The sequence below is a fragment of the Aulonocara stuartgranti genome (assembly GCF_965226115.1).
Source record: "Aulonocara stuartgranti genome assembly, chromosome: 5".
NCBI classification, from domain to species: Eukaryota; Metazoa; Chordata; class Actinopteri; order Cichliformes; family Cichlidae; genus Aulonocara; species Aulonocara stuartgranti.
This window is the reverse complement of record NC_138943.1, coordinates 35,259,148-35,273,652: the sequence shown is the minus strand read 5'-3', so window position 1 is coordinate 35,273,652 and position 14,505 is coordinate 35,259,148. Positions and strand designations below refer to the sequence as shown.

The 14,505-nt window shown below is 40.6% G+C and overlaps 1 protein-coding gene across 2 annotated transcripts; it reads left to right on the top strand.

Moving 5' to 3' along the window:
• The first annotated feature begins 1,344 nt into the window (after positions 1 to 1,344).
• cldn19 (claudin 19) lies at positions 1,345 to 13,959 on the top strand. Of its 2 annotated transcripts, none has more exons than XM_082532996.1 (5): positions 1,345 to 2,158; positions 8,289 to 8,453; positions 9,093 to 9,177; positions 10,357 to 10,503; positions 12,549 to 13,959. In XM_082532996.1, the coding sequence occupies exons 1-5, from the start codon at positions 1,936 to 1,938 to the stop codon at positions 12,583 to 12,585; spliced, it is 657 nt and encodes a 218-aa protein (XP_082389122.1). In that variant the 5' UTR covers positions 1,345 to 1,935; the 3' UTR covers positions 12,586 to 13,959. The 2 variants fall into 2 exon arrangements, with proteins under 2 accessions (XP_082389122.1, XP_082389121.1); XM_082532995.1 differs by having other exon boundaries at positions 1,346 to 2,158; positions 13,040 to 13,959.
• The last annotated feature ends 546 nt before the right edge of the window (positions 13,960 to 14,505 follow it).

Genomic DNA, 14,505 nt, shown 5'->3' with positions numbered 1-14,505 from the left:
CAAACAATGCTCAGCCGACTTTCAGTTTTATTTGTACTTCTGTAACCTCACCAGCAACAGTCTTTTGTTATGACTCAAAATCAGAAGGGTCTTCAAAGCCTCACTAAAGCCCCCTCTTTACCACCCCACTACACATGACCCTGAGCACTTGTTTTGCCTCTCTTTCATCTCTTCTTGCCTCTCGACCTCTGGGTCACCTCTGTGCTCGAACCAGAACTCGCCCTCATATGTGAAACCTCTCATTAAAACACACAACAGTCACAGTCATGTACGCACAGCCAGATCTACACAAACAGCGATGATAAGAAGTGGGGAAGGTTGTAGCTCTCCATGTAAGGGTCTGTGCAGGTGTTCAGAAAAGGTCAGTGGTTTTAGTTAGGTCACATGCATGTTCACATGTTTTTGATGTTGTTGTTGCTCAAGTTCAAGTCTGACTTGGTAGGAGAGGTAGACGTGACAGACAAAAAGACAAGCTGGAGAGCATGTGAAGAAAAGGCAATTTTCATTAAACTACTCTTTGTTCTTTGGTGTCCACCCCAAAACAGCTTTGAGGATACTGACCAGAACATGTTTACTATGTAGACAGTGCATGTGTGTGTGTGTGTGTGTGTGAGTGTGAGAGCAGGGTGGGGGTGAGACATGTCTCTTATAGATGTGAGAAACTGGCCGTGTCTCTCAGTGTGTCGACACTCTAATTGGCAGAACAGAATTATTGAGTTAGTCTGGAGTGAACTGAAGCTAATTTGATGAGGCGAGTTGAAGGACAGCTGATAGGGGATGCAGCTATGGGAAAAACGGGTTCCTGCACTCTCCACACACACACACAAAGGGCCGGAGTGTGTCTTCCATTTACAGCTGGTAAGGATGTACAGTTGGCTGAACTCTCTCGCGCTCTCTTTCTCTCTCTTCATTTGTTGGGGTTGCCATGGTGATAAGGGGAGGCTTGCCTTGGCGGCCCATAATTTGCAGAGAGCCTGTCTGGATGTGACATGCTCTTTACAGGCTCGGCATTGTTTGGAGCTGATTTATGTACATTTGTTGCGCTTCATCACAACCTTCCCCACACCTCCAACGGAGGGGGTAGACTTTGAAAGAATCAGCACATGTACCATGCGCTGATTCTTTGGAATTCCTCGGTTGGATTAGCACAGTCTTATAAGAATTGCCTAATTCTGTCTCCACCCATGGTGCTTTCCCTCCAAAGCCAGATCTTTTTGCTTTTCCTTTCCCTCTCTGTTTGAAACGGCTCTTACTCTCCTCTATCAACCCTTTCCTCCTCCCTCCCAGTAGGCGTTGCTACAACACAGTCCAATCAGAAACCAACCCATTTATTCATCCCTCCATGGTCAGCTTGTTGTGTCCACATGTTTCTTTTTTATTTTTTCCCATTTTTTCCTTCTACCCCTCATTGTGCCACATGAGCCTGGAGTAGATAGAAAGACTGTAGTGGAGCGAAAGTTAGCAAGCAACCGAGAGAAAGACAGAGAGAGAGAGACTGGAGGAAGTCATGCAGAGTGTGAGGCAGCCCAGCGGCAATGCTTGATGAACTGAACTGCTGACCAGTTCTTTCTTCACTTTGACTGAACCTCACAGGGATCAAGAAATCAGACGAGAGATTCCTGATCTGAAGAGATCAGCTCGTTGTCTTCACTGAGGGGCAGAAAAACCAGGCAAGGACGTGGAGAGGAAAAAGAGAGCATTAGAGACAAGGAGACAGAGGAGAGTTCTACAAATGCGAATTGGAGCAGAGGAGCACAAGGAGATGCTCAGAGGGACCAGATAGTGGCAAGAAAAGCAAGACAAGTAGCAAGTGTGCCCACAGAGACCGCTCAAAGAAAGGGCGACGCATTAGGAGGAGTTAGAAGCTGTTGCGAGTCAAGCAGGGAGAGAAAGAACAAGACAAGACAGAAAACAGAGAGACAGTGTTAGAGAAGAATGGCTAACTCAGGTCTACAGTTGTTGGGTTACTTTCTGGCGTTGGGTGGCTGGATTGGCATCATCTCCACAACTGCCTTGCCCCAGTGGAAGCAGTCATCGTACGCCGGCGATGCCATCATCACGGCTGTGGGTCTGTACGAGGGGCTGTGGATGAGCTGTGCCTCACAGAGTACGGGACAGGTGCAGTGCAAGATCTTTGACTCCATGCTCTCGCTGGACAGTGAGTACCACATTTGAATTTGCTCCTAAAACCCAAGGATCTCTAACTTGTAGCAGTGCCCTTTTCCTACTCACGGTGATGTCCTTGTCTTTAAAGAAATCCATGTTAGGTATCACTTCTGTTTGGAGTGCAGGTTCATTGTAAAGGATTTTCAGGTCTGATTCTGTTGGATGTGAAGTTACTGTGAAGTTATATTCAATGTACAATTACTCAGATGACGAAGAGTAAAATTCAATTAAACTGCTAATGTGCTGATAAACTTTTTTCACTTTTCAATCACACTCCTTCCTTTCTTTCAAACTACTTTCCTTCTTTTATTTTATATTTTTAATTACCGTAACATTTGTCAACCTTTTGTTCTGCTTTGTTATACAAAATTTTCCCAAGAAACATCTTTTGTGGTACACTACACATATATTATAGTTATTATATACTACGGTACACAGTTATTATAGTATGGCCCATTCATGTGTGCCGACTCTTGCCATTAATCAGCAGCAAAAACAGAAGAAAAACAACTCCCTGAGTGCTAAATGCTAACTGGGATGCAATAAACATGCAAGCTATAAATCTTACTTCAAATGCTGCTGTTCACATCTTTATTACAGCTTAGTTTCTTTATTAGAACTCCAAAACACCATGCGTAGAGTGTGATGAGTAGGAGGGGGTTCGGAATGTGGGGTTCGGACGTAAATTAGCTCAGAATACGAGTCTCCTGTCATCTCCAATCTGTGAGCTGGACCTAGTGAGTCATAATTAAAGGCACACAGATTATATGAATCCATCCATCTACTGTCTGCTTAAATTATCCTATTAGAGATTCTAATGAAAGACTAGCGGGTGTTAAGGGGGGGAGGCTTGGTCAGAAGGCACTTTCACAATACAATTCATTTGTTTTTCTCTGTGGTTACTGCTGTGGCACGCTTTCCTTGGAACAACAAATGAGGCACTTTGCAAACATTTTGGCGGTTCTGTGAGTCCTCCTATCAACACACTTTCTGATGGCGATCGTTGTGATGGGGCGTCCGAGCTGATCTCCCATCTCCTTTGGTTCCTTGCAGCAATAAGAACAGTGTATTGTCTTTGGGCATGAATAGAGGCTGTTAGGAGAAGAAAAGGGTAGTTGTTGAGCTAAAGTCCAGAGATATTCCCAGAATGTGCTCTATCGTCCCCACACGAGCACATTGTTCCACTTGTCCGTTAACCTCTTAACATCCATCGAGTCTCCTCGAGTTATTGTTGGATTTTGCTAGATGGACAATTATTCCGAAACTAGAAGATGTTACCTTTCAAATAAAGACTACACAGTCATTTGGCATGACAGATTTTATGTTCCAAGCTTTTCCATTTAAATCATATAAACAGGTGATACATTTATAAAACTCTATAGATGTTAACAAATTACCAGAAATTCATCTAGAAAACAGGGGGCAGGGTTAGGACTAGGATAACATACCCAATTGTTACAGAATAAAACATTCTTGAACAATCTCTGCTTTGTTTAGATTTCCCCCCAGACACATTACGAAACAGAACTGATTTAATCACATGTCCCGGATCAGGTCGGAATCTCGGGTATTGGTTTGATCAGGCACAAATAGGTCTGAAGGAGCTCCTCTCGCCTGGGTATGTTCGCAGCAGGAGCAGCATGTGACGGCGGGTATAATTGTTCACTAGACTGTGCTGATGTGGCCAAGCAAATGTGGTGGAAAGTGCTGCAGGTTTACTGAGCATTTTGCTCAAGAAGAAGACAGTGGTCAAAATAACAGATGGCTGTTATTTGCCAGATGAGGTGAAGGAGGATGGTGGTGCTGAAAGGACAGCTCTTTGCATCCAGTAAAATCTGAGCGTGACATTGACCTGCCTCTGCCAATCTGTGTGTCGCACTAAATAGCAACCTCTTGCACATTTGACATAAAAGGCATAGATGTTTCCTGTGGATGCCAGACATTCATGTAAAAGGTTAAGTCTGCTTTATAAATCGAACTTGACAATGAGTTTCTGAAGACACTATTCATAGTAAAATAGTTTCTATTATACAATACATCTTGAAATGTATGCACATTTGGTCAGTCAAACCTACTTTATCTATGGCCAGTTAGGTAGAAATGTTCTTGTATTAGATTCTTGTATTTCTTTTAAGATCAAAGCCAACAACGTGTCCCTCCAAACTATTTGACATTTATACCCATCTGTCAGTCTTTGTCCCCATGCTTTGCCTACTCCACGATTCTTGACCTATGTCTTTAAAAACACAAATACATGTGTTGTAAAAAGGCTAAAATGTCCATAATAAAACTGTCAGTCAGGACACTAGTTTGACATCCAGGTGGGAGCTACTTTCCTTTTCACTTTCTGTTTGTGTAAGTTCTGGTAAGCCACAAAGTCAGCTCAGCTCGGTAGCGATTCTGGCAAATCAGCTGATTACTACATCAGCCCACATCAGCTGATGGCTCAGCTGATACCATTCTACACATCCATTTGGAAAATCCTATGAGAGCTGCTTCAACCTAACACACCCCCAACTGGTCGTGGCAGATGGCCCCGCACGTCCCTGAGCCTGGTTCTGCCGGAGGTTTCCTCCTTTTAAACTGTTTTTCCTTCCCACTGTCATCAAAGTGATTGCTCATAGGTGGCTGTCTGATAGTTGGGGTTTCTCTGTATTATTGTAGGGTATTTACCTTACAATAATAAGCAACTTAAGACATCTGTTATTGGGATCTGGTGCTATATAAATACAATTGAATGGAACGGAATTAAAATTCTGCAAAGCAAGCTACTTTGCAACCCACCTCCATGCTAGCTCTTCTTTTGATACTTTATCTGACTTACTCACAAGGGTTGTCATTGATGCCTCCTCTGATCTGAGCTGGGGTCTTGCTTCTGCCCTTCACACCTTATGCTTAACTTGTATGCACATTTAAGGGTGGTATCAGATAAGTCATGCAGATGTAATTAGCAGTTGTCTTAAGCTACAGTAATCTATACTGAGTAAAAAATATCATGGTTTACACAGGTTCACACTGTTTAGAATAAAAAACAAGCTGAGAGTCAGACATGGTAAAAATGGTTTTATAGGACAAATATTTCAAATATTTAGTATGCATCCAAAACAGCCAATGAGGGTTTGCAGTGTGTGTGGACTCACACAGACACTAATATTGATATTTACCTACAACAAATGCTTCAAATGCTGTGTGAATTGCACAGCATTCACACAGCATTGTGTGAATGCTGTAGGCATTCACACTATTGAGTTGGCTTTGACAAGTTAATATGGGTCCTTTAACTGGTATACACTGAAAAGAAATGACTAAAGGGTCAAGAGAAACAGAAGTTTATTCTTTGAGTTGAAATTGCATTGGAGGACTAAACTGTAAGTGTAAGGCACCGAGCAGGCAGAGAGCCAGTCTGTACAAAATAGACTCAAGTGACCTCACAATGGGACCTTACAGAGCCTACACACACACACACACACACACACACACACACACACACACACACACACACACACACTGAAAGGTTGTGGCTGGTACTGCCAATCTTAGCAGTGGAAAAAGAGAACCTAGTGGGTGGGTGAGCCAGCCTTCAACCAACTCTCTTTTTCACTTTCAATCCCTTCTTCTAGTCTCACCAAGGAAAACCGGCCAGTGGAGTCATTAGCCTAAACCCCCACACACCAGGAATGTCTACAGTGAATGAAAAACAACAGCAAAAATTTTCCAAATCCCTCTCTCTGGAAGACCATTCAGATACTCCATCAAAAGGAGCAATGGAGCCATAAATCAGACTTCAAAGATTGTTCCCCCTTCAAGTCCCTTCAGATCAGCTTTTGAAATGCTGCTTCACTGCCGCACCATGAATGATGGTGTGTGTATTTCTGTCACAATGACAAACGGTGACTTTAGCTTTCATCTCAGGCTGATACTCGACTGCTCTTTTTGAACTTACAGTTCATTCAGCGAATGGGGTACAGAACTCAGAGAATCGGATATTGGTAAAAATCATAGAAGCACTGCAGCAAAGAAAAAAATTAATACCTTGTTTTGGGAAAAGACATTTATTTAATCAGATCTGACTGGCAATTTTAAACATGCACTTTTTTTAGTCCCAAAGATCAATGCCCTGAAAGACAGTGTTGGCTGCTCAGTGGCAAAAGTTGCTCGTAGGAGGAATTAGTTTTTTGCTACTTGAGTCACAGAGCAAGGAACATCTCTACTTGAGCATTTGTTAACAGTAGAACAAGTCAACAAACACTTTTTCTGACACAGTTCTTGAAATCCTTACTACACACCAAACTATTCAGTAAGAACTTACAATGTTAACCACAGTGTAATAAGGGCACATTTAAAATGTCAATGTTAATGTTACTGAAATGATAACTGATAATATTTACAAGTCATTATTAAAGTTCTACATTATGTTTATCTATAACATTATAGTTTGTATAATAAAAAAATGGAATTAATTTTAACATGTGGTATATTGTATTGTATTGTGTATCGTACTGCAGCTGATTCACTTCAGTTTTATTTATAGAGCGACAAATCACAGCAACAGTTGCCTTAATGTGCTAGAGATTATGACAATTATATAACAATTAAATCCTTGCATTTACATTTTTTTATGCTATACCATAATCAACAATTTTATGATAAAGGTTTAATTTCTGACCTGTTCTCATTCCTGGGGGATCAAATATTGATGCTTTAGGCACGTGCGCTTTGAAGATTCAGTGTCAGTGCTGTGGGAATAGTGAGACCAACACCCCTGACTTTGGCCGTATGGTGAACCAAAGCAAGTCAAGACTGTCTAAGAATAAAAGGAAACTAAATACTTAGTAAACATTTACAAACCAATATCGTCAGCAGACACTTTACAGCTACCACCAGACAATGTCCTCACATGTACCACTGACCTACTATTATAAATTACCATTATATTGTTGGTGCACAATAAAAAAAACTACCAAGTTATTATTTAGTAATAACCAACAGTGCTCCTTCTTCTTCTTCTTCTTCTTCTTCTTCTTACCTAGTAACATCCACAATGTTTTCAGGAGATAAATAAAATGATATATTTCAAAGGTCCTGGAATATAATGAGTGCATAATGGGATTTTTTTTAATGTGTCCTGGAGCTGTAAAAGCTAACAAAGGGGCAACACTAAAAAAATGAGTTTGCTGACTCTATTGAATTGTTTTCTGTTCAGCGTGTTTCCTGGGACATGCAAACACAACACCGGCTGCCGTTTTTTGAAAGTGATGCCTGTGATCTTGGCTGTGAAACCTCTATGAGAAATCCCCCTGTTTACTTTAATTACCATATTTGTCAGCTTTGTCAGATATCACAATCGAGATGCTGGAATGTTTTCTACCGCTGCTGGGATTTCAACAACCCCCTCGCTTGCTGTAAATAAGGCACGCTCCATCAGTATTTTGACGGTATTATTAGGCGCTCAGCATTGCTTTGCCTTTAACGTGTCTTTGAGTGGCTGTTGTTGAGGCAGTACACTCACATCGCTGTGGTGACGGCCCCGCGAAAACAATCTTTCTTTGTGACAAAGCCACACTAATCCCACTGTTTGAAACATGTAAAGTGGGGCCTCCTACAGTCAGTGTGAGCCAGAGAGAGACTTTCATCTCAGTCTGTTCCACCTACAGTCAATGTGTCTGTGCTCATATTGTGCTCTTACACATATGTGAGTAAATATGTGTAAATATGTTCCTCCCACTAAGTTATGTGTGTGCTGAGGCCTGTGTGGGTAGAGGATTCGATTTTAGAGACGGCAAAACCACAGTGGAACGATGTGGAGAAGATTTGAAGGATCATTTACGGTTCCAGAGTTTGGCCAGTAAAGTCACCTCTGGAACTACCCTGCTTGGAAAAGTAGGACAGTGGTGGACTCTCCCTAATGATCTGTCTGTCACAAATGCATGTGGTCTCCCATCAACCCTGCATGGCATGTATAGCTTCATTCCCCTCAGTTTTCACTTTCATGTTTAGAAATATTTGTGTCTTTCCAAATGATGGGCTGAAAGACTCTTTTCTTTTCTGTTTTCTCATCTCCTCACCACTTCTACATCCTCTACTTCATGTTTTATCTCTTTCCTCCCCTCTTTTTTCTCTAGTCCACATCCAGACATGCCGGGCCCTTATGGTGGTGTCAGTACTGCTGGGCTTTATTGGGATCATTGTCAGCGTGGTGGGCATGAAGTGTACCAAGGTGGGAGATAACAACCCAGCCACCAAGTCCCGCATCGCTATGACTGGAGGAGCACTCTTTCTGCTTGCAGGTGCAACTGTTGTTTTGCTTCATTTACCAGCATAAAAAGACGCTGTATTTCTGGCATTCAATGCATTTAGCAAGAGTGGTCTGGCATTTTTCTTGCAGTAGGGGTCTTCTGGGTAATTAGAGTCCCTGCTGTAAACAGGAAGTGGTCATTTTCGAGGCATTAGCTCTTGACCTCAGACCACAATCCCAAGGAAAGAAATTAAACTAAACAAGTATTTACTAAGCCAAGCCATTGGTGTTGTTGTAGCAACAGAATCAATTAGTGTAGTAAACTGACAGATAAGATAAAATAAAACGTTAGGAAAAAAATGACAGAAATTTCTGTGTATGTAAGCTGTGTATGTGCATCTCTCTCCACACACACACACCTTCATTCCAGTCTTTCCTTCAGGTGAACACCTGAGAACCTGTAGCTATCCGTTGTTTCAACCTCCTCACCCATGAGACATTTCCTGGGCTTAGTTGTATTTTTTTCCCCTAGAAGAAAAAAATTCCTTTGTCTCACTGACATTCAGAAAGAGGTGATTTCTGCCAGACCACTCTGCAAAGCACCTTGCCCGCTCCCTCTACTCCAGTTCCTGTAGTGTCATCAGAAAAGTTCTGCAGTTAGCATGGTCCTCACCTGTTTCTCCCTCCACAGGTTTATGCACACTGGTTTCTGTGTCCTGGTATGCCACTCAGGTGTCCTATCAGTTCTTTAACCCAAACACACCACCCAATGCCAGGTATGTGAATCATATTGTGATACACTCCTTTCTGTTTGAGCTGAGGGTTTAATCTCTTCATTAAAGAGCAAAAAACACCATAATCAAGTTGCGACTGCTACAATACTGTCAGTGTATTCAAAACCTGGAAGTATCAGATCTCGAATAAATATCACAATATCATATAATGAGATTGCAATGTTTGCAATAGTTTAATATTTCTTTAAAATGTTGTTGAAAAGAAAAAATGCAGAGGTGGGAAACACTAAATAGCCTGAATAAAAGATACCTGACAGTGATACTGTTTTCATTGGTCTAACACTGTTTTCAGTTATCACGCTGTTGTATTTGTGCTCAGTCTTCTTATTTTTTTGTTTGTTTGTATATTTGAAAATGTCATATTTTAGACTAGTCAAGAGGTTTTGTTGTACATAGAAGAAACAGGCATAAGTAAGCAGACTTCATCTCAAAGGTTTGAGGGACAATTAACATGATGTGATAAACTGGAACTACAGCCAGTGACAAAGATTCTGCAGTCAAATTACTGTTAAACTTAACGTGTTCTGTTTACAAAAACCACCTAGATGTGGCAAATAAAAATAATTAGGACTAGTTGCAGACACAACTGTTTTCAGCTGCTAATATCTGTATGACATATACGTCTAAAACAGCTAATGTTACTGGTTGCTGTTAAAAAGATGAGTTTAGCTGTAAACTGTAGTTATTACTAAAATAGTCAACATCTGTCGCCAAAAGTTGCTAATAATGGCTGAAAAATATGACCAGTTGGTGATACAAATCACAAATAAACAATAATAGCTAGTTAGCTGCAAACATTTGGTTGGTAAGGAAAAACCATTGATTAATTTAGCAACATCATTTCCAAATATTTGATAATTTTGGCTTAGAAATATGATCAATGTACGATGCTAATAGTTTCCAGTTATGAAAAAAAAGGAAAAACAAATCATTTAATACTAGTAGTTGTTACTTTTATCAAGTATTACAGCTGTAAAGCTCCTCTTATGACTAATGTGTATGCTAATGGTTAGTCTTCAATATCTAATAATTAAAATAATAAATTTTTTATCCATTTTTTATCGCCCACGCTTCAATATCCATTTATCCTTTATTTTGTGTATGTCTTTTTATGTCAGCATTTACACCTTATGCCTTGTTTATGCCTTGTTTCCTGTGCAGGTATGAGTTTGGCTCAGCCTTGTTTGTCGGATGGGCAGCAGCCAGTCTGACTGTTCTGGGTGGCTCTTTGCTGTGCTGCTCCTGCTCCAAAGAAGATATGCGAGGACAGCAATATTACCGCCAATCACAGCCTTCCACAGCAAGGGAGTACGTGTAAACCCCAACCCCTTCCAGCAGTCACCCAAACAGAGAGCAGAGGACACGCTTGGCACCACCCTCTTTTTTCCCCTTGTAAATCTAACAAAAAGACTATCATGCATACACACATGCAATCATTTAGCTCAAAGACACTTCTTATCTTACACAGCAATACACGACATATGAAGTTGTACATATATGAGCATATTATCTACCAGTAGGATGTATGTGGCTATGAACCTAAAGAAGTACAAACTTATACGTAGAAAGTGTTAAGCTTGTATTGTGAGTTGACATCTCCTGCTTGTCATGATTTAATGTACTTTAAGAGGTAAGTACAGCGATACGATGAACACAAATTTAAGCACGGTACAGAAAAACATCGTTTGGAGCAAATTACACTGCAAATTAAAGGGCATTTCTTATCTGAGGAAGTACTGCAAAACTTGCTGAACTTTTACTAGCATGTCCTGTGCTTCCTGGTTGGAGCTGCATTGGTGTTTTACCTCCAAATTGCCACGTATGTTCACAGTCTACTGTTGCAGTTACGTGTGTAAGGGGACAAGGCCTGACCCTGTGTGCAAATGAGAAAAAAAGGATTTAATTTTGTAACTCACAGAGTTTAGAGCTCTAAACCACCAAACCTTTTCTATCTTTATATAGAATTCAAAACAAAACAAAGAATTTCTATGTTCTTAATTTATTTATTTAAGCTGTCGAGTGTTATTCAAACAAACATAATGAATGACAGTAAAGAAGCAGGCGTGTCTGGTGTCCTCCTAAGTGAGGAAGCCCCTGGACAACCATCTTATTAACAGCTGAGAAAATTTCTCACATATGGTAAAACTACACAGTCCTTTTTTACACCACAAGGACTTGATGAAGATCGCACATGCAGACACAATCTGAACTGCAGCAGTGGAGGGTGAATTGTTAGTTAAAGGTGTCTGTTTAGATGTGTAATGAGTATGACTGCTGCTGATTATCGCTCTTCCATTATACTTAACACGAGGAGAAAGAGGAGACTGTCATCGACACATATCATCACGCTCCATTTACTAACACCATCATTCCAGATTCATACACTCCCTCATCTCATAAGCTGTTGTATAACTAAACCAGTGCCTAAGATCTAAGCTATTCACACACATGAATAATCTTACTGATGTCAGCATACTATTATCTTTATATAATTTAGCATGATGAAGTGTTATATTTAACTCCACTGTTTGGTTGATTGCATATAGAAAAAACAGGTGGTCTTCAACCCACCGACTACTCATTGAAGGTGAGGCACAATAGATACTTGCAACTATTGCCACATTAGACCCTTTAAAACTCAGCTGCTGCTAAATTGGCTCTTGAGTTCTCCCTTCATGCTCCCACATCACTTTGCCCCCATTTATGTTTCTAAAAGAGTTGGTCCATCACTGTTCCACATAAAAAAGCCATTAACTTTTCTTAGAATAGGTCCCAGTTGCCCCATTTCCCAGTTACATGGCTTCTCTTCTTAGAAGAGACTTATTTGTGGAGAGCTCTATTATTCTCAAACTTGGCAGGTGGACGGTGAAGGTCTATAGGAAATTCTTTGTACTTGTACTAAATAAAATGAGATGTCAATGGGATGTCAAGCATCTCTGCTCTGCTGTCGTAGCGACTGTGACATCTCCCCATTTCTATATGACTGGAAATGAGCAACTAGGCCTATAAAGCCAACAGACAAGTGTTTACAGAGGTCAAGTCTGAAAGCCCTTTTCCCAGACACCTCTATGGAGGGAAGACTTTTATTTTTTTGCAGCTTCGAGTATGTCTCTTGTGGCAGAGAATGCAGGATTAAGGCAGTTCCACATCACCCCAGACAACAGTATAGCTGTTCATTGACTCTATATGTTTCTGCCCACCTTTATTAGTCATTCTGTAGGGTAAATGTTCTATTTTAACCCGAACAGTGCTAGCCAGCTTCCATGTAACACTGATTCTGAAACCTGTCGGCTAACATCTCAGTCATCTTGATGTGTCTTATCCTGACTGTCTTCTTCTCTCCTCTAATTCAGGGCAGAGTTGTTGAGTGAAACTAGTTTCCCTGACTGATCAGCCCCCGCCTTTTTATCGAGGACTTTCCGACTCTCCCACCACTGTCTCCCCATCCCCCCTTCATTTCCTGTTACCTCTTTACCTTCCAATTTGGACCTCTTGTAGATGATTTCCTTTTTCTCAATAATACATCTGCACCTTATCACTTTTAATGGGAACCAAGGTGTACTGTCTTCTTCCGACCCCCTCTCCGTCTCTGAGCCGTCTCTGTAAATATGGACTCATGTGGTCAGACGTTTTCTTTAAGAAATAAGATATCAACCCTCTGCTACACCTCCTGTTCCCCCTTCTGTCCAAATATTGGTGCAAAGTTAACAATAAACTGAAACATACTGTTGTGCTGATTCGTAGTTTCACTTACAGCCTATGACCTCTGGGTGTTTTTGTAAATGTGAGGTTTTTTTCTTGTCGCTGTGACTGAAACGTGTCTTTTTTCCCTTTTGAATTGCAGACCAAATGTTAAAAGTACCCCACCAGAGAAAAGGGAGCAGTACTTGTAGTTTGGGAGAGTCTTCTGGCCCTACCATGGTTTAAATTCTGTCAACAGACAAAACCCTTTCACTGAGAAATTCAAAACAGACAAGAATGAATTTATGAACAGCAAACACTCAAGCATATTGCAACAACATATATTAATCTTTGTTGAGATTAATGAAATTGTTTGGGGAAATGTTTTATGAATTAGATGTACTTAGGGGGTTTGACATCCTCATCTGTGTTGTTGACTTCGGGAGAGACAGTCATTCAGGGTATGTTTTCTATAACATGTTAAAAAACCCAGGTGTATATACCACCAACTTTACTCCTTTTTTTTTTTTACTACATATAATGTTTTACTACAGTGCCTTATAACACATGTTTGCACACATGTATGTGAATTCTCTGTTTTCCATCCCATCTGAGGGATGTGTGTCCACAGCTACTCTGCTAGGACTTGTGTTTCCCTTTGTTTCTATTGTTGGAGTTCCAAAAACGAATGTGAAGCTACTCTACAGTACCACTTATGAACAAAAAGGACAAATACATGATAGATCTGCCACGTGTTGCCTTATGCCACTGTAAACTCTGTGCCTGTTTCCAAGTAGTCTGGGCTGAGGATATACCAAGTGCATCCATTGTGTATCGTCAGGTGCCAATATGATTTTGTGTGAATGGAAGAGTCGTCGTATTATTGACTCTTAAGGACGTACTGTATTGTGTGCTGTCTCCTGTACTAAGGAATGCCAGTTTGCTGAGAGTTAAAATGCCTGCATTTATTTACCATGCCTTTCTTTTTCTCTAATATTTACCTCCTTCATGTCGTGTATCATCTCATTTACCTGTATACCCGTCTGTTTCCTTTAGAATGAAGTAAACAGAGATGGAAAAATGGATTTGGCTATGACTCAGTACTTTATCAGTTTTTTCCCTACTTTTCACCCTTGCCTGACTTTTTGCCCTCTCCCCCCACTCATTCCTCCATTCCAGCTCAAATCCTTCTTTTGCACCCTGTTGTTCAATAATTGCAGATGTGGAATTCCACTTCTGCTCCACTGGACTGAAGCCTTGTTGGTGCTGTGCTGAGCAAGTTAACCTTGCGAGTCCACCTTTGAGAATGTCTGGTGTTGTAGAGTTTGAGCTAGAAAACATTTTAAATTGTGATCTTGGCTAGAATTACTCATTTTTAACTGACTTAAACAGGATAAGAGCGAGGGTCGTGCTTTTTCAAGTACTATTTTAATACGATATGCACATGTCTGTAAACATTACTAATTGTTCTGTTTTTTGTTATTGCTTACTTTGCTTTTGCTTTCTATGAAGATTAAGTGTTTTCGTAAACAGAAGATACAAACTTCACAGTTATGATTTTGGAGAAATAGACCCGGTGAAGTTTAGCCAAAGCTCACGCAAGATTTTGAGTCTCTGCGCTAGAATATC

Coding starts and splice junctions, on each gene's coding strand:
- cldn19 (XM_082532995.1), top strand. CDS start 1,936: ATGGCTAACTCAGGTCTACAGTTGTTGGGTTACTTTCTGGCGTTGGGT. Junction 2,159..8,288: donor CTCCATGCTCTCGCTGGACA/GTGAGTACCACA, acceptor TTTTTTCTCTAG/TCCACATCCAGACATGCCGG. Junction 10,504..13,039: donor CAGCCTTCCACAGCAAGGGA/GTACGTGTAAAC, acceptor TTTGAATTGCAG/ACCAAATGTTAAAAGTACCC.